The sequence below is a fragment of the Parasteatoda tepidariorum genome, chromosome 8 (assembly GCF_043381705.1).
Source record: "Parasteatoda tepidariorum isolate YZ-2023 chromosome 8, CAS_Ptep_4.0, whole genome shotgun sequence".
NCBI lineage: Eukaryota > Metazoa > Arthropoda > Arachnida > Araneae > Theridiidae > Parasteatoda > Parasteatoda tepidariorum.
In genome coordinates this window covers 47,714,342-47,735,720 of record NC_092211.1, presented here as the reverse complement: position 1 = coordinate 47,735,720, position 21,379 = coordinate 47,714,342, and the positions used below count along the sequence as shown (strand labels likewise).

Below are 21,379 nucleotides of genomic sequence, written 5' to 3'. Positions count from 1 at the left end.
ATCTATCTTAACCAAACTTCTGCATATTACTTTTAAAAAAAAATATGAACATAAAATGTTTGAATTTTTACTGTTCTTGTACTAAAAAGTTGATGATTACAACTTTGACCAGAAGTCATGGTTGGCAATCATTTTTTCTTTACTCCGAAATCTAACATATTTAATTTAAATTGGATTTTTTTTTATTTGAATAAAATTAATTGGATTTTTTAAAATTTACCCTCCAAATCATCTGATACAATATTTAATTAATACTATTGTTTAAAAATAGAAGTAAAATAGTTACTATTTCTTACTAAAAATGGATAAAATTTTTACTATATTATTACATACTAATCACTGCGTTAAAAAAAAAAATCATAGTTATATTTCTCAGGTTCAACTAGGTGATAATTGTTAAAAATCGGCTGATAAGAAAACATTAGATAAGAAAACATTACTGAAAAAAATTGCGTCATTCTAGTTTGAGGAAGTCTTGATACACTCAAGCTCTATATTCAATAAGATATAAAAGCATTGCATTTTAATTAGCAAAAAACTAAATGGATATAACTGAAATATGTCTTTTGAAAATTATTTTAAACATATTAAATGGAAAATTACTATTTAAAGGTTTCATATTACTCTTATTTAAGTGTAGTCTATTTTGAAACATAATAATTTACATGAATATCCCTTTCGATAATTCTTAGTAAAAAAATCTTTCAATTCAAATCAAATTTCTTAGTAAAAAAATATTTTAAATTTTATTTTTTTCAATTAATATTTTTTAATAATTTTGTTGAAATTATTGATTTATTTTCTCAAAAAAAATAATCTCTATAGATTTACATCAATGCATTTTATAATGAAAGGGATAACATAGTGATTTCAATGCATATGCCTTTTATTATTCCGCAGTAAAAAAAATCGCTTTCTTAATAAACATGCATTATCAGTTAAATCAGACTATTAAAAATTCACTCATTTAAGAATGTGTTTATTAATTATACTGTATGAAAATATTTAAAACTTAAATTAATAAAGATTAATAAAATTTTAAAGATTAATAAGATAAATTAATAAGATTTTAAAGATTAATTCATAATTAATATTATAAAAATTATGTTTGTATAAGTTAATGTTTTTTTAATTAAATTAATTTGAATTAGCGATTTCTTTTTAAAAAAAATTGAAAGGATTTAATCAGGATTTAGTTCATGACTAAAATCAAGAGATTTATGCCAACCCTGACAGAAGCGATCTGAAACTTAAAATGTAGTATTTTTTTTAAAATTTAATTTATGTGTTTTTAAAGGAAAACCTTAAAATAAAGTTGAATTATTTCGTGCATTTTTTCTCATTTGAAATGATTTTTAAAAAATTCTTTCTGTTTTGCTTAACAGTAACTTTGCAGTAAGAATTTGATTTTCAATATATATATTGAAAATCATATTCTTACTACGATATTACAGTAAGCAAAACAAAGGGAATTAGTTTAAAAAAAGTAATTTCGAATGAGAAAATTTATATATATATATATATACACTGGTGTGCAAAACTTAAGCAACAAGTGGTTTTTCGACCTCAGCTCCCCAACAAAGTATAAGATNTTTTTTTTATAAAAATAACAATAAATAAAATAGATCACAAAAAGTAAAAATAAGTAAAAATAACATGTAAAAACAGAAAATAAAATGAAATAAGAGGAAAAAACATTAAAAAGGGGCTATTAAGCGAGTAGCAAAATCAGATCAACTTACACGGACGAAAAATTTTTCAAGAATGATTTAAAAATTTTTACGCAGAAAGATTGCCAGATTACAAAATATGAAAACAAAAGCGCAAATTGAGTGTAAGAAGAGGGTTTTAAAGTGTCGTTCTTACTGCACTGCTGAAGTGATTTGTTATTCTGAGATTTCATTTGTTAGTTACCAAGGATGGGCCCGAAATGGATGTGCGCAAGGTAATATTATACTGGATAATTTTAAAAATTGATCATAAATAGTTTTAGAAGATAGATGTTTATTTAAGAAAAAATATAAAATAGAAAAGAGAAACATAAATTGCCTGTTTTGCAAATAATTTTAGCCGCGGATTTGCACGATATGGATTAGCACATAGTAAAATTATTTAAATTATCAAAGAAAAAAATTTTATAGATAATTTTAACACGGATTTGCCCGAAATGGATTTGCACATTTAAAAATTAACAAAGAAAAAAATTTTAGTACATAATATTAGCCACGGATTTGCCCGAAATGGATTTGTACATGGAAAAATTTTATAAATTAATAAAGAAATTTTTAGCAAACAATTTTACCCACGGATTTGCCCGAAATGGATTTGCACATAGAAAAACTGTATAGGAACAACGGAACAACGGAAATTAATTAGTAAAGGAATTTTTAGTAAATAATTCTAACCATGGATTTGCACATGGAAAAATTATACAAATTAACAAAGAAATTATTTAGTAAATAATTTTGGCAATGGATTTACCTGAAATGGATTCGCACATAGGAAAATTATAAAAATTAACAAAAAAAATGTTTAGTAAATATATCCACATTAATATACAATTAATTCAATGATTTTATAAAAAATTTTATTACTTCAGTTGGGTATCCAATGTTTTTTATCAAATTTTGAAAGAGTTTATGGATTTGTTTTGTATGTATATATATATATACACACACACACAAAATAATTCGAGTTTATATTAATGTTTTCTTTACAATAAAAGCATTGTAAATTAAGTGAAAGTTTTACATTTAAAATAACAAAGTAATACATATAAAAGTATATGAATTACAATATTTAGAAAAATATTTAAGCCTGTTACAATGCTTCACAATAAGAGTGAAAGTAGTGAAGACCAGAGAAATAAGATTGATAAATCTATTGTAATCTTTGGAAAGATATTAACAAAGGCTGCGCCAGCATACAAAAGCTGACCAGTATTCAATATAGACTTTTGATTATCAATAATGAATATAATCCATATTTTACTAACTCTCTGTCCATAGATAAGAGTAAGTGGCTTAAGATAAGAGTTGGAGGTCCTGTCAACTGTTTCTTCATTCGTAGAAAAATCAAAATGTTTCACCTGTATTGAGCGGTAACATTAAAACAAAAAATAATGGTATGAATAATTTCCTGGGAAATTTTGCTTTTCATTATCAATGGAAAAATATTTGCTTAGAAAGTAAGATCAAAACTGCTTTACGCCGTTTTTGGAACGATATTCTTGAAAAAGAAACAAAATTTCAGTTGCTATATAGGAATGTGTAGTCCTGTTCAGACGTTCGAATGGGTGTTAAGACAATAATGTGTATATAAAATAGCAAGTAGGACTTCGTGTATAGATCGTTGTAATGGAAGGATCTAAGTAATGGAACACGTATTACAGAGCGTACATGTGAGTTGCCGCTTAGTATTTAAACTAAAATGAGGATGCTAGTAAATTTAGATAGTATAACCTTATCTTGTCTTAATTAAGCAAATTAAGACGAGACATATTATTCTGTTTTACACATTATACAATAATAAAGTTTTTACAAAACTTTATTATGTATAGAAATATATTTTTAAGATTTTTAGCTTACCCTTCGTATGATAAATGCAATATAAAAAAATTACATATTCATAGTTTTATATACAAAAAAAATTTAAATATTCACCTAATTGAAACTGATCTTATATTTTCCTTTTCTAATGATTATTTATTTTCAACTTTCCTTTTGAGTAGACTGAGTATTTTTCTCTGTCCTTGTCACGGAACATTATGTTGTTGGTGTAGGAGTTCTGAAATTTGGACATCGACTACAAAAAACAATTTTAATCCCCTATTCTAAACATCGTTTCAAAAATTTTATTATTCAGTTCGGGAGATGTTCGCAAAATTATTTTTTCGCATTAGTTTAAGATTAGTCATTGTTATAACTGAAACAGCAGACGATTCTGCTTATGATTATATTGCACATTATTTAATGCTTAATTAATACAGGATTATTTTGTTTATAATAATGGTTTTAAAACGCTTTTCCATCTAGCTAAATGATTTAAAATCAACTACTGTAATTGAAATAAAAATAAGATATGTTCAATAAAGCAAAATCAATAGGAAAAAAGATACTTATTCATTAATAGAAACTATGTATTATTGTCACCTATAATGCTTAATTAAATTTGGTAATCAGCTCTATTGGTATATGTCAATTGATGCTGTTTTCAGTAGGTATTATTTTACTATGGTTCAAATCTAATAACATAAAAGCCATCGACGAGGACGATAAATAAATAAAAAATGTTGGTACATGTCTTTTAGTTTTATCTGATTTTGGAGTGTTGAATAGAGCTGCGGAGTCTGTTGAAATGTTCGAACCCAATTTTGATGCCGAATTTTCCCATAAACTTGACTCCGATCAATAAATACAATTAAAATTATCACTCAATTCTAGGAAAGAATTAATTGTTACAAAATCTTTCATAATTTTTTTGTAATATATACTATAATACAATTTAACTAATTTGAATGCTAATAAAAAAAACCCTCTATCTTTATTCGTTTCATCTACTAAGTTGATAATTAAGTCAATCAGCAGATTAATATAAGCTTTACTCTATAGTTATATGCAATACACATATGATCTTATATCGAGTTTTGCCGTCTATTCCAAATTTAAAAAAAGAAGAAAATATTGGAAACAATTTTTTTAAAGGCAGATTCTTTAATCACTTAATAAAAATCCTAATATGTCCTATAAAACAAAATAGTTTCAAAAAACAACAACTTTTCTAAAGTTTTGTTAGGAAAAGCAAAACTTAAAATATTGAGTGTAACTTTTTAACTTATTGAGAGTCGAATCGACATTGTCTCACTTAATTTTCCAACAACATGTTTTTTTAAAATATAACTTTCATCATAAAAGGCATTGCAAGAATTTCTTATAAATTATTTTTTAAAAAATCTTTATTTTTAGAGTTAACAAGAGAATTTTGCAACAAATTTTGAGATAAAATTTAATAAAATGCCATGATATCAGAAAAATTAACTGAAACTATATTAACTCAATTTTCCCGAAATTAGAAAGTTACACTCAATATTCTAATTTTTTCTTCATCGAATAAAACTATAAAAGAGTTGCTTTGTAAAATTTTTAAAAATTATTTCATTCTTACTCTTAAGGTATCTCGTGATTGAAACTGTTTCTTAATTTTAACTACAAAACAATGAGTGCTATATTTAAACAAAATAATGTGTCCTAATCAAATTTTTTATTCACAATAAATCAAAAGTTGAAAAGAGAATAACACAACGTTTTCTCAAATGCATAAGTTTACCCGTTCTTTTAAAGATAATAAAATTGTAATGATAAATGGAATACTATCAGTAAATGTATCATATTCTAATTGTGAATCTAAACCTGTTTGCAATAGCTCGAATTTAGTAACTTGGCATAATATATTTTGATATATTTCTTGGCCAAGTAGAAGCTCATCGCCAAGTTAGTGCTTGATTTTTATAAATTGCACCCCTCACATATCAATGAGGAGAGAGATCTACCTACAAATGTTATCAACTAGCAGCGCAATCAGCATACTGTTAGGGGCGGGGGTCATAATTGAGGCAATTGCTGAGCGCAGTCCACCATTGCCCANATCAATGTAACATTGAAAATTTCTCGTTTTGAACCCATTCTTATTTTATATTTATTTAATTTTGTAGATATTAAATAATTATTTGTTTTAATGAAACAATTTGTTTTAACTAAAAACTTTTATAAATTTTTAGTTTCTTTGCCATTAAATCTTTATGTATCAATATAACAATTGATACATAATATTGATTTATTTGAGAAATAAGCACTTAATTACGTAATACAGTTGTAAAATTTCTCTTTGTTAACCAATTCTAAAACCATAAAAAATGAGGTCATTTTCAAGTAAGAAAACTGTAGTATTTGGAAGAACATTTGTTTTCTATATTGCATAATCATAACAAGACATAAAAACAAAATCAGGAACATACTAATGTCTTGAGGACAGACATTTATGTAANATTGCATAATAGCTCATAACAAGACATAAAAACAAAATCAAGAACATACTAATGTCTTGAGTACAGACATTTATATAATTTAAATAATCACTTTAACCCACCGACGGTTCTGCACGTAGAAAGTCGTACTTTTTTTTACGCTCGCAAATGGTCGTGGACGTAGAAAACCTCCCTTCATTTTTCCCCTATAGATGGTCCTGCACGTAAAAAAAGCCTCTGATTTTTGTCGGGCGAAACGGCCATGCACGTGAAAAGTCGCTAAGCGTAGTGTGTAAGTGAGCTATGTTAGTCACATTAAACGCCAAGTCTCCCATTTTGGGACCCTATTATATCTTTTAAAAAATTAAATTTTTTTTAAAAAATTTAAAGCTAATATGATTAGAAATGTCTATTACTCCTTAAAACATACCAAAATTCCAATTTTTTATCAACGGTTCATATGGCGGCGTTTAATGGGTTAAATCAATGAATTAAAAAACAACATAAAATTATCAACGAGTTAGCGAAAACGAATCAATAAATCAACGAACACCTGGATTAACAAATACATTTCAGAAAATACACGGATAAGCAAATCATCTGGGCGAAGAATCATCGAATTAATTTATTTTTTAATGATTACTTTTCCTTCATTCATTGGTTTATTGATTCTTTTTCCTATTGATTTACCATTTTTTACTGATTCATTAATTCAGCGACTTTCTCATTTTTTTATTTTTAATCACAGATTTACTAATTCATTGCCAACCGGCCTGTGTAGGGGGCAGGGAACTGTCCTTGCATCAGAAAGGTCCTGGGTTTGAATCCCGGACAAGGCATGGATGTTTCTTTATCTCTCTGTGGGTTCTATGTCCTTACTCCTTTGTGCGTGAGTGTGTGTAAATGTGACCCGCCCTATAAACGGGTTGTGGTTGTGTGAATGGCATGGGAGAAGTCGAATTTCTGGCCATAGATGGCGCCACTGAAAAACAGGAACAATCGCACCCGCACTGCCTCAAACAGGCATACGACAAAAAAAAATGATTCATTGATTTATTGATTTTTTTCATTTAAAGATACACTATAACGCTTAATTTGTTTGATCCCAAACCTTACAGAAACATATGTAATTAGTGCGGACTCAAATCAAAGGTTACAAGAAATGAAAGACACGAAAGTTTTATTTTGGATTTATCTTAACCTCAGTAGAATCCCTAAAAATTATTAGTAAGAATCCGAAATTTCACATGTTCAGAAGGATTTTATTCGAAACTAAGGGAAGAAAACGAATTTTGCCAACTCATGATAACATATATAAATGCAAAACTTATTTTCAAATAATCATACATATATATTTTATTTACAACATACCGGGTAGATATATTTACTAAGAAAAGAAAGCAGTATCATTTATGCAGGACTAACTTACAGAGAAATGACGTGAAAATCCTGAATCGATATTCAAAAATAAGAGACATAAATTTTCTATGAAACTTATTCAATACTGAAAGATGAAGCTAAGATAGTGTCTCTTAACTAAATTGGAGAAAATCTGGAGTTTCTCAAATGGAGTGGGGTTCAGCTAATGCTTTCGGGATATAGTAATGGCTGCATAATGTTGATATCTCATGAAATATGTACGTTTTATATTTTGTGAAAGTATGCAAATAATATCTATGCATCATTCATAAAGACTTTAAGTCCCAGCCAGGAAAGTTGAAATTCAAAAAGCTTTCTACTTATAATATTAGAATTTGCTTTCTTTCCTTATTTTTCGCTTTTAAGAAATAAATATCTGATCCATATTGTTTATAGCGAGAAAAAAGCTCTTACGCATATTTTTTAGTGACATAATAACAGAAAGAATAATAAAAATTTATATATTCCTTTTAAAAGTTGTTTCCAATTAACGTTATTTTTGGATAAACTTATTTTATAACAGCTTCCATAAAATTTTCGATTGACATGAAAACTCCTGACTCATTGCGAAATAAGTCAAAAGTGAAATGGGTACAAATTTTCGCTTCGATCTCTTGACTTATATAGCGGAATCATGTTTCCAGATTTCGGCTAGCACCATTTTAATGGTCAAAAATCCAAATCCTTCAAGAAAAGGTAAATTTTTACAAGGAACAAACTACCTTACTTCGTATTCCGTAGCTTTAATAGTTAGCATTAAATAGCAAGCATGCTTGAAGTCAATTTTTTTGAAAATTTTAGATTTGTCCTTACTTCGTGATACTCCAATAATTAGAACAAGAGTTGCTCGAGATATTTTTTTTGCTCACAGTGCAAACTAAAATATAGAGAAGAAAAACTTCAAAATTTAACTGCCGGTAAATTTTATGTAATTTTCCTTTGATTTGAGATAATAAAAATACTTTTATAATGCGAGAAAAAAACCATCCTTTTACATTAAATCTAATTAAATTGAAGCATATAAACTTGTTTTCCTGAAATAAATGCATTATCTGTTTAACCATAAGATTTGCCTATTATTTAATTTAAAATATTTTTACTAGAGTATTTATATCACTGACAAATTAAAAAACAAAAAAAAATTCAAATGTATCACAATTTGGATTTTAAGCACCTATTTCTTAAAAAATTATTTGTCTACAAAGGCAATATAAAAACATTGAAGAAAATTAAATCTTAAAGCCTAGCAAAACTACTTGAAATAGAAAAAATCTTGAATTTGTTATTGAGCTATCAAGGAAAAACAAAATTTATTGGACTTTATTTGAAAACCGTTCTGCAAAGGTCCAATTTCCTTACACTATATTTCCCAAAGGCCTATTTGATTCGAACTGTACCTTCATCTGTTCTTCTAGACCCGACATCTGAAAAAGAACTGCAAACTTATAAATTTTTAATCTAACATCTTCCGATCTTGCTTCAGCTTCATTACCTCAATTTGATACATTTATTAGATATTTACTAGTTTATTATTACTTTATTTTTAAACATCGCTTTTAAATTCGAAGATAACTATTTTAGAGGGCACGTAAAAGTAATATAGTTTTCCCTAACGACTCTTACGGAATTCTACCTTACAAGATTTATATGTCTAACGTTAGTACTTTGAATATATATAGTATTTGAATATATTGAAATCTATCTCTCTGTATATATATATATATNTATATATATATATTGAAACAGAAAAGGTGAAATATAAAGGAATTAATGAAGGAGATGTAACAAAACCAGAGAAACAGCTGTGTCCGAGAGAGACACACCAGGACAGAATTGCACAAACTATAGAAAAGTGGTGAAGAACTCATGCGGTTAACAAGGGGAAAAGGTGTATTAGTTTGAAAGCAAACACATTTTTGTCCTGTAAACAGAGGAATAAGTAAGCAAAAAATGAAATTAGACAACTTTAGCAAAATTATGCTCTGCCTTGATGTTGTTTCTCTCGTTACTAATATTCTTATTTCCAGTGCTATTAATTGTTTAAACTAAAAGAATTTAATTTTTTCTTTATCGAATTTTAAAATATTATCTCCCTTGTCAATTCATTTGTTCAAAAACTGCTTTCTAATTCAATGGTGAATTCTATGAATTAAGTGGGGGTTAAGCCATGGGTAATCCTCTCGCTCTTATTCTGTGTGACATTAACCCGATATTTCGAAGTCTTTAAATTTTTCAAATTCTTAAGGTGAAGGCCTGGAAAGTCTGGTTAGTAGGACACTGGGCCCATGTCCAAGAGTTCGTGGGTTCCAACCCAGCCGGCTGAAGATTCCTCGTGTAGTAAATGGTGACTGATGTGCGTAAATTCTGTTGAGTCGCAAAGTCCTTCAAGTTCCCATAGCAAATCAATAACTTTGGGGGTACTGATCCAGGAGTTCCCCTGTCTTTTGGATTGGTTCAAAATAACAAAACTACGCAGTTGAGTAGTCGTAAACGACGTACAACGACGGTTATAAAATAAAAAATTAAATTAAATTTCTTACGATGAAGAAGATATGTTGACGACTAGTTTTATTTTATTTTGCAACAGTCGTTGAACAGCTGACCCAATTTCGGGTTTACGACTACTAATGTTCAACTCCGTAGCCTTGTAATTTTGAACCAATCCAGAAGACAAAGAAACTCCTGGATCAGTACCCCCAGAGATATGATTTGTCATGGGAACATCAAGGACTTTGAGACTCGACAGATTTAACGTGCGTCAGTCACCATTTACTACACGGGGAGTCTTCAGCGGGCGGGGGACCAGTGCCCTACTGACCAGGCTATCCCGGCCTTGATGACTAGTTTGCCTTAATAGATTGTGAAAGTGTTAATTTCTGTTGTCATCTTGGCTGACGCCAATATTCATATAACTCTAAAAGCGGAAGTAAATTTTATTCTACTTTTCTTAGATATTCTTGTAACTAAACAATCTGAATCAATTTTCCTCCTTTGCTTATTGCAAACATTCTGTCGTTATTTTACCCCCTGATATTAACTTTAATTAACCTTGTTACCTTTTACCGACCATAGATGGCGCCACTGATGGGGCCACTGGAAAACACAAAATGTTATACCATAGATGGCGCCACTGGAGAACAAGAACAATCGCACCCCCTCTGCCTAAACAGGCAAGCGACAACAACAAAAACACAACCTTTTATTTTTCACGCACTTAATGTTTGCTTTGACTCTTATTCTTTAATTTCCGAACTATACATCGCCCTCTCACTTTACTGCTAACCATGAATTTAACTCCTATAGTTAATCAGCTATAGCTCATTCACTAGATCAACTCATACCTTTCTCTTCTACAAACCCTTACAGTGTATTTGTATTTTTATTTTTGTTGCCTATTTTCTTGTCATTTGCTGCAGCCATACTAAAATCTTATCCCGCTTAGGTATTCAAGTCTTTTTCAGGCCTGCAAATTTCATTTACTTAAAGATCTATCAGGAGAAAATTTTATTTGGCATTTATCACATGCTTTTTCATTGCGACCTTGGCAACCTTGGACAAACCAGAATCGCCTGAAATTTAACCTTTTAGAACACGATAAATATGCCAGCCTTCAAGAATGCGATAAATATTCTATTGCGGCATATTTTGGAAGCATCAATATTACTTGAGTTTTGTTAATACTAAGATTCTTTCCCTCCCTGCTACATCAGCTCATCGTGACGTGCAGTAATCTTGTTTCATTCATATAAATGCCGGTGCCCTTGTAAACGATATGAGTTTTCCCTACCTCTCTATAGAGTGTGGAAATGCATAGTGATCTGATTTGCCTCTCTCGACTACTGTGGTTTTTCATTTTTTTTCACCGCTATAATTTTTTCTTTTATCTTTAATTTTTAGCTACCACAGTGCTTTAATTATGTTTTTAACCTTTATTTTCCATTTTTCGTTGGCAATTTCAGATTTTCTGTTTCTCATACATTCTGTTTTCTTCCTTCACCTTTAAAATAAGTGCCTTTTTTTAAGTACTCGAAACATTTCAACATATATTATCGGCTTCATATTTGTTGGAGCAAATAAAATGTTCATATCATCACGTACGCAGTGTGATGCTTTTTCTTTTTTTTTCTACCAAATTGCCATTTATGAGTTTCAAATTTAATTTTCTTTTCATCATAAATTTGAATAACTCTACATGGAAAGGTACTGAAAATCTAAAATTTATGGTTAAAATACCTAATGTCGAAAAAGTCGTAGAGTCAGTAAGCAAATACACTATAAGCAAAATATTTTCTGAAATTTATTTCTAGACCACATTAAAACATCAGTTTAAATTCAGAATTTAAAATTTAACCATTTGAAATCATTTAAAAAGAACTATCTACATAAATATTAACAGAGGAAATTGCAAATAATTAGCAAGAGTTTCAAACATATATTGCAGTTATAAGTTGAATCATAAATACTAACCATTTTATGGCAATATCCGTCCGAAACAATATGCAATAAGCCTATTGATAAATGAATAGTCGTTAAGCTTCTATCTCACCGAAATTCTGGACTCGCAAACTATCTATATTAACCAATCATCCATTCAAAGACATTCTGATGAGATGATGATCTCTTTTTGGCATTATCTACTTAAGGAAACCAGAATATTCTCGTCTTATCATATGACATTCTTTTTTTTTCCTTTTGCTTTCTTTCAATCAAAGAAACATTTCGCTCTAATATTCGGGAATGTCATTAAAGGAGAGATTCGTTTTCTCATGTCATTGATGTGTCATTTAGTCCGTCTTTGAAATAATTATTTCGATTTTATTCAGCTGATGGAGAAATTCTAGTACTACAAAACGAGTACTACAAAAAGTGTGCTAATAACAAATAAAAAGTGCTACCTACATATTATTCCTTTTTTTATACTGAACCTTGGGACCATTGCATTTAAAACCGTACAGATTTACTTCAATCTTATTGGGTTATTTTTAAATTGAGCTAATATTCTGTTTAGGATAATCGATGTAATTTTAAAAAAAAAAAATGGATCACCATTTAATCCTTATATGAGTACCTTAAACAGCTATATTTTGTAAATTTGCATTCAAGTAAAAACTGTATAGTTTTATGCAACTGCATAGTATAATTGAGATAATATTCCGTTTAGGATAATCAACGTAATTTTAAAAAAAAAATAGATCACCTTTTAATTTTTATATCAGTACCTAAAACAGCTATATTTTGTAAATTTGCATCCAAGTAAAATCTGTATAGTAACCAAATTGAGCTAATATTCCATTTAGGATAATCGATGTAATTTTTTAAAAAAATGGATCACCATTTAATCCTTATATGAGTACCTTAAACAGCTATATTTTGTAAATTTGCATTCAAGTAAAAACTGCATAGTGTTATGTAACTGCATAGTGTAATTGAGCTAATATTCCGTTTAGAATAATCGATTTTATTTTTAAAAGAATGGATCACCTTTTAATTTCTATATGAGTACCTTAAACAGATATATTTTGTAAATTTGCATTCAAGTAAAAAATGTCTAGTGCTATGAAACTAAGATGAAAAACAAGAAAATGCATCAAATAAGAATAGGCATATGCATCAATTTTACACCAGATTCAGGTAGTGGCAGATGCGAATGATATTTTGGTTTAACATGCTGGATTTCTTTTAAAAGTGTTTTGTCAAATAATCAAGTTAAGTAAGCATTAATTTTCTTTATATATATTACGATTTAACTTCGCACTGAAATTAGACTGCATCATATTTGAAACCATATTATGATTCAATGTAGTTTGAACTTCTTATATTACATACATTTCATATTCCATTGCATGCAGGGTTACATGCATCTTACTATCTCACTAACTAGAGAAATTTATTCAAAACTCATCTAGAACACTGACGGTAACTATTGTTGTGTAGGTAATCTATTTCAAGTAAGAGTGTGGTGTTAAACATCAGATAGGTTTGGTCGGTGAGCGAAGAATAAAATTTCCTCGTCTTTGGAATGCGCTTTGTATTGTTTTCACAGTAGCCGATAGCTCCAGACTCAGTATCGGAGAAGCTTCTCTGGTTAGCAAACAATATTGCACTAGCTCCATGTTCCACCAACTTTTTTGCTTTTGTTTTCATGTTGAAACATGAATAAATGAATGGAACGTGGTATAGATCACTGCACCTAACTAATTATGCCATCGTGTTTCACTTTTACATTTTTTTCCCTTGAGAGATTTTGTTTCCTTTCTTTTTTTAAGAACTATTATTAAATAAATGTATTTCAAAAATTTCAATAATTTACCTTTATTCCAGCTAATTTTTTTGGAATTTATAAATGTACTTTATTTCTCAATTTGTAACATGTTATATGAGTATGCACATACGGCAGATTTAGGTTAAAGGATATATTTTTATTTTTTATCTAATTAGAAGAAAATATTTATTCCTTAAAGTAATGCTGTAATTTTTTTTTTGAATTTCATAATAGCTCTATCCATGTAGGTAGTTGAAAATTGATACATAACTCTCATTTTATAATTCCTGCATAACGAGGTACAATCACTCTATACCACACAACAAAAGGCAATAAAGTATTTATAACATTTTAAAATTTAAAGAAGTTAATGTTAAAAGTTATGGAATAAATTCTAATTCTATTTCTTTTTTCAGTTGTTGTACAAAATTACGAAATACGTTTATTTGACGAGTTTGTATTGAGAGGTAATATGGCTATTCTTCGATGTCCAATTCCAAGCTCTGTAAGTGATTATGTTCGAGTAGTTTCATGGGAAAGAATTGATGGAATTATGATAACTTCGTCAACTCTGAATGGTATGTGCTTGCTTTTGGGTCATTTTTCTTATTTAATTCACAGCAACAACAAAACGCGTAATACTGCATGGTACTATTAGAACGTTTTTCCCTTACAGTTAAAGCATTAAATGTTTTAACTGTATTTTTTACTGGATTTGTATTCTCGAAAGCTGAAATACGTTAAGATACCAAAATTATTATCTTGAATTAATTATTTTACCATTTAGTTAATTTTACCGAGCATATTTCATTGTAGAAATTTTATTATATTCCTTTTTAGCTAAGTACGGCATGCTGGAAAATGGTGACTTATATCTTATTGATACCACAGATCATGCAAACACTTTCAGCTTTAGATGCCACACCGAGAACATTTTGACTCGAGAGAAAAAAATGAGTATGAATTACTCTAGAATAATTGTAACAGGTACGCTTCATCTGTTATTTTCTAAATGTTACAACTTTTTTACGATAGTTAAGAATTGTCTTTTTTTAAGTTCTTGTCATTTATTTTTTTTCCACCTGTTTTTAGACTTCACTTTTATTATTTTTTATGGATTCTGTTGGCTAAGTGATCATGTCAGCAGATTGATCTCAGCACACTGCTTTGATATAAGAGCATTTCACTGATGCTTCCGTGTAACAGGTACAAACCTGATTTAGTTTTTAAAAGTTTTGCTCTCAAAACAAAACTCAGGTTCATCACTCGTGACCGTAATTCAAAAAATGCATATTTTTCTTTAGATAATGTTTTTTTAGAAACATATGCTTTTTTAGAAACTTATGTTTTTTTAGAAACTTACGTTTTTTTAGAAACTTATGTTTCTTTAAATTTTTTTAGTTATTTCTCTTCAAAAGTCTTTGTAATTTTGTGTACTTTAATTTATTTTAAGACATTATTATACTGTCAGAAAAGTTACATTATAATATTGTTTTACTTAACACTAAAAAGACTTGTTAAAGTGTTAAAAACCATTAGAAATTTCTTATAAAAAGCTCTCTCTCCATAATATGCGAAACCTTATCAGATTGCTTGTAAAAGTAGAGTATGTTCATTTTCTGATAAATATAGTAGAATGGTAAAAAGGACAGAAATGATCATTCATCATCAAATGAAATGCTTACTGTTGGATATTGTCTTATCGGATCCGCAACAAAACTCAGTGGGTTAACAAAAGCAGCGATATCAAATATTGTTTTTTAAAGGTAACAACACAGACTTGGTTAACTGACGTTCGAACACAATCATCCAAGACTGTGATCAGCCTCATAAAACGAATTGCAGAGCTAAAAACGTACTCTACTTTGATTCATTTGAGAAAAAGCTTCAACTAACGTCCTTTCCAACTATTTTCGACATGAAACACCCTCTAAGTACTGCGAAAGAGGGGAATTCGTAGTCGGATACCTGAGAAGAAACTTCTCAGTTTTACTCGAAGTATCTGACTTCGTTTGCAGTGGTGACAGTAAGGAAGATATCGGACATCCGAGTATTAGAAATGGATGATGTGAATAAATGAAATACGTTACACCATGTTTTCAGAGGTGGAAAACGTCGAATATAGTGAGAATTTCATAAAGCTATGAATGCATCTCATCTTGTTGGCATTCTTCAAAGATCTGGTAAGAGTATCATCTGGAGTATGTTCTGAAAGATATTGAAGGGGTACCCAGGTGTTTTTCAATGAAAAAAAAAGCCAAGCAACACCTGGACATATTGTCATTGCATTCTGCTATTTTTATTTCAAAAGTGACGGATACCTTATAAACAATCTTACTAACATATATCTTACCAGAATCACTAAAATTCGGTTTAATTAACACTAATCTGACTCTCAACATTTCCCACTGGCCCGAAAAACCCAAATCTTTACTCACTAAAAAATATTGATTGCATTTGGAAAGGCATACCTTTCGAATATCCCATATTCCATTTATTTTAAAGAGTCTAAAAGTCTACATAAACAATGCATGGTACTTTCGGACATAAATGTAATCCACAATCTTTCAAAATTGATTCCTTGGTGAAAGCGGGCTATTTTCAGTGAAAATGGAAGTCCAATTATGTATATTAATCAAAGGTTTCTAACTAATTGGCCCTTGTATGTATCATATTTGGTTACTTTATGTTTTTCATGTATATCCAGGTAGTTATTTTGTACTGGATTCAATTCCATATATATATATATATNATATGTGTGTAATTTTCCTTTGTTTTATCTTCATTTTGAACTTATCTAATGAGTTCTGCTCACTTGCAGCTTATGCGCAATAAATGAAATTTATTGTTTTTCTTAATTTTCTTCGTGTTTTTTTGTATTTATTTATATTGCTATATATATATATATATATATATATTATCAATGCGTGTATAGTTTTGAAAATTCTGAAATTTTTTCAGATAAATTTTTTCAACTGTCATTTACAAATTTATGTTGGAAAAGAGATTATAATAAACAGTTATTTACAGAAATAATTATTTTTAATATACCATTTAATCATAATATCTAATTTTTAAAGAGATTGTTTGTATTAAAACATATATGTTTCAGATCCACATCATGCCCAACCGCCAAGAATAGTTCAAAGATCAAGCATCGTGACAGCAACAATAGGACAAAAAACAACTTTGTCCTGCATTGCCCAAGGACATCCTGTACCACGGTATCGGTGGCATAAACTAGTTGGAAATCAGCCTGTTTCCCTCCAAATGAGCTCCTCAGCGAGGCAAGACGGTGGTGTACTTGTTTTTCATAAGACGGTGTCCAGTGACAGTGGTCGATATGTGTGTCACGTCAGCAATTCAATGGGAGAAGATTCTGTGCAAATTGAGCTTATTATTGAAGGTATAACATATAAATGTTGATTTCAATCTTGTATGTTTTACCTTTTTTAGGTATTTAGTAATGAAGATGGAAATTTTTTAGCATCTTAATAATCTTATTCGCTTTATTATTAGCTCCATTTTTTAAAGAAATTGCTATCTTGAAAATTTGCGACAGTAGGAACGCTATAATGTATTTGCGTATGCTAGTATTAAGGTGAGACATAAGTTCATTTCATTCTAATTTATTTAATATAATTATGCATTTTTCTTCGGAACTTTACTTGATATTATTCAATTAGGTTTGTCTAAATAAAAATGTATAACGTTTTTTAAAATCAAATTGATTTAAAAACTGAATGGCGTAAAATTTGTAATGAAATGGATATAATGGATATAATATAATTGCTCAATGAATGAATAATAATATAATATAATTGCTTAAACTCAAAAATATGAAAAATCTTAGTATTTTAAAATTTGATCTCTTTGTTATCATTTGTTATAAATATGTTTTATCACCAAAAGTGAAATGTGTAAAAATATAAAGAAATTGTTCTGCAAGGGAACTCTTTTTTTTGCTACATAACAGCCAATGTTTTTTGAAGTGCGGATCTATTGAATTTATTCACATTCTGAATTTATAACACAGAGTCAACTTAAATTATACAGCGTTTGGAGATACAATGAATATTATGTTGCCATTAAAAGCAATTGGAAATATACTGAAATAGAATCTATTTATCACATAGAATAAATTACAAATGAAGTAGCAAACAACACTGTACTATTGAAATTTATGCAATACAGATTCCTCTTTTAAACTATATTGATTCGTGATTTTAAAAATACTGCAAATCAAATTATGGAGTGGAAATATATTCCTCCAAATAGTTGAACAAATGAATTTTTATCATTTATTATTGGTTGTCATGATTAATGCATGACTATACTTTAATAAAAAAATACTTATATTCTTATATCGATTCAATTTTATTGCGTATCACTAGATTACAAAAATATTTTTTAAATAATTCTGAGCGAAGTTTTTTAAACTGAAGATTGAGGCTTCTTTCTTAAATATAATTATAACTTTCTTTCTCTGTAAAAGCATAGCAATTGGATAAGCATTTTTACCTCGTCTTTTTTTTCTCCATTTTCTTAAAAGGGTATGTCACGCATTTTCAAATAAAGTGCATTGCCCATACCTTTAGAGTATAAAGTCTTTTTTAAAGTTCAAATGAAGATATTACGTGTCAAAAGATCTTAGAAAAAAAAGAAGTTATTTTGAAATTCTCTCTTTTCTCACTTTAGCCTTATGAAAACATTTTAGTTTAAAAAGCAATAGAAAATATTTTTGTACTTACGTAAGTTTCTCATTAAGGAAAAGGGAACAAAAACTTTTTTATTTAACTTTTTTTGCGCGAAGAAAAGCGAAACAGCACGTAAATTTAAAATCGTATCCTTCAAGGACTTCTTTTTCGGCGTTTCAACTTTTTTATTAAAAGAAATGTTCTTAAAACAGTTTATTTTAACAGTAACATTCGGGCAGTTTTGAATATTTTCCAAAAAATTGTGCTTTTAAAGAGAGTGCTCTATTTAATACATCTCTCAAATGATGTTTTTTGAGTCTTTCATCTATAGAATTTTCTATAAAAAGAGTTTTGGAATTTGAAGACTCGCATTCAAAAAAAAAATTTTAAAAGAAAACTGCAAACTTTTTACTCATTTTATTTGCGTTGAAGAACTTAAATGAGAAAAATATTTATCATGATTAAAAAAAAACAACTTTAATTTAGGTTTTTTTGGGTTGGAACTTTTTTCTTACTTGATAGTAATAAAAAAAATTAACATCTATGAAAAATTTTAGCAAAACATAATAAATTAAAATATTTTTATAAGATTAGTTTGGTTTTGTATCAGAGTAATTATTTAAAAAATAATGCGGAAAAATATAGTTTATATTAGGGAATTATTTTATGAATAATGTATTTTCATAAGAAACCTATTTGCATTAAAAGTGAAAAAAATATTTCTTAATTATATCGCAACCACATTTCAAAGCTTAAGAAAAAAATTTCAAAGGGTATGAATTCTTTTACTAAAAATTGTTATTGTACTTGTTATCATCAATACAGTATTGACTTTACAAAATGTTGTAAAACATAACTCCAGTTTGATGAATGTTACCATGATGATTAAAGTATTCCATGGTTCTAAAAGTAAATTTTAAAAAAAGAGTGAACTGTTGTTTTAGCAGCGTTGGGCATAAATTTGATTGAATACAATAAAAAAGGTACTGAAATAATACCTAAATAAATAATAGCAATAATTACATAATGGAATTACATCATAACTCCACATTTTTCTGTTTGAAATATACCGATCTTCTTTTCATGAAACTGAAGGATTTTAAACTTTTCTTGATTTCAAGTTGAATTTTTCAAAAGTTATTATCATGCAAAAATGGCATAATACATTTCCTACTATATCAAAATATGCACTGTAAAAAGTACCCGATTTTTTCGGAATTTATCCATACAATTAAAGATTTAAAGTCGGGTGGTTTTTTTTCTAATAAAATGGTTTCTCTGCGTTTTTTACCCTGAATGCTGGTTAATAAAAGCTCTCTGTTAAAATTCCAGATTTGCGTTGCGTAATAAGATTTGACTTTTCCTCAAACTACTTTGCGATTTTCTATACTTGCTTTTACTTTTTAGTAATTACTTTCTAGTTTTCTAAATCATGCATGTAAGACTGCGATACTATTTTTTTTCGCAGAAGCAATGTTTAAACAAAATTTTTACTATCGTAATTTTTTTCATAATAAAACACTAAAGCTGCAGTAGCGCAGAAGACACTGCACATGCCTTCCAATGAAATCACCCATTTTCGAAACCTAGCGATTCAAGTTGAATTTTGTAAAAGTTATTATCATGCAAAAAGGGCATAATACATTTCCAAATATAGAAACGTATACAATTTAAAATATAACAGCTTTTTTCGAAATTTCTCCATACATTTAACAATTTAAAGTCGGGATTTGTTTCTAGCAAAATAGTTGTTCTGTGTTTTTTACCCTAATCATTAGCGGATAAAATTTCAGATTTTCATTGCGTAATAAGACTAGACCTTCTCTCCTATCATTTTGTGGTTTTCAATATTTTCTCTTACTTTTTAGTAATTTTTTCATAGTTTCCTTCATCATGCATATATGACTGTGATACGACGTTTTTGACAGACACCGTGTTTAAACGAAATTTTTACTATCACATTGTTTTCATAATGGAGCACTAGAGCTGCGTAGAAGACAGTGCAAGCACCTTCCAATGAAGTCACCTAGGTTCAAAACCTAGCAATGACTGGTAGATACAAATTATGCTGACATCATAAAATATTCGATGCGTAACTTTCACTAAGAAATCTGTCATTTATATATATATATATATATGGGTAGAACTCTAAACCCTTTAACTTTTGATAATAAAAAAAATAATGAAAAATAATAGGCACACTATTTTTACACCGCCAGAATTGCTTGAAAATGTATAAAATATCAGAAAATAATCGTGAACATTGAAAACTTTGATGCCCTTTTAAGTATAAGCAAAAAATTAAAGTTTTTGCACTAATTTTTCTAGGTTTATATACACTTCATTAAAAATCATAAAAAGGACAAAAGTATCATTAACCATATAAACTTATTGAACCTATTTTTCTTTTATCGAGCAATTTTTTCTTTTTAATAATTCCATCCATATTTACCCTTTATTTTTCATCAAAAAATATTAGTATCATAAATGAATTGAAAAATTTTAATATTAAGTTAAATTGCTATAAAGTGTATAAAGAGGCTTATTTTATTTATTTTCAGTCAAAAAATATCTTCAATTAGTAAAACATAGGGAAAAAACTAAGTTCCGATACGTTAAATTCAGTTAATTAATCCTGAGGTTACGGTTTGACAGGGTTACGGTTTGGACACCCTAGAGAATAGATCGAAAACTTTACTCAGATGCAACGTAATGCGATGTACACAACACAGAAAATAAATTAGGCAATGACAAACGTGTGATCAAAATTTTGATTAATTTTAATATTTACTTTTTAGATCTGAGTCTCATTACGGTCTTCACATCGTAACTGTAACCTCAGTTTGTGATTATAAACCTAGAAAAATTAGTTCCAAAATTTTAATTTTTTGTTTATACTTATAAGGGCATCAAAATTTTCGATGTTCACGATTATTTTCTGATATTTGATACATTTTCAAGCAATTCTGGAGATGTAAA

General features: G+C 28.6%; 1 protein-coding gene across 2 annotated transcripts in view; it reads left to right on the top strand.

Moving 5' to 3' along the window:
- LOC107452964 (cell adhesion molecule Dscam1) overlaps positions 1 to 21,379 on the top strand; it is a 100,145-nt gene that overhangs the window by 33,861 nt on the left and 44,905 nt on the right. For both annotated transcript variants that reach the window (XR_011637370.1, XM_071183847.1), the window contains exons 3-5: positions 14,120 to 14,281; positions 14,544 to 14,690; positions 16,816 to 17,109. Coding sequence is in view for 1 of the 2 variants with exons in the window: in XM_071183847.1 (XP_071039948.1) it covers positions 14,120 to 14,281; positions 14,544 to 14,690; positions 16,816 to 17,109 (603 nt within the window). In the remaining variant the exon portion in view is untranslated. The remainder of the gene's footprint in view (positions 1 to 14,119; positions 14,282 to 14,543; positions 14,691 to 16,815; positions 17,110 to 21,379) is intronic.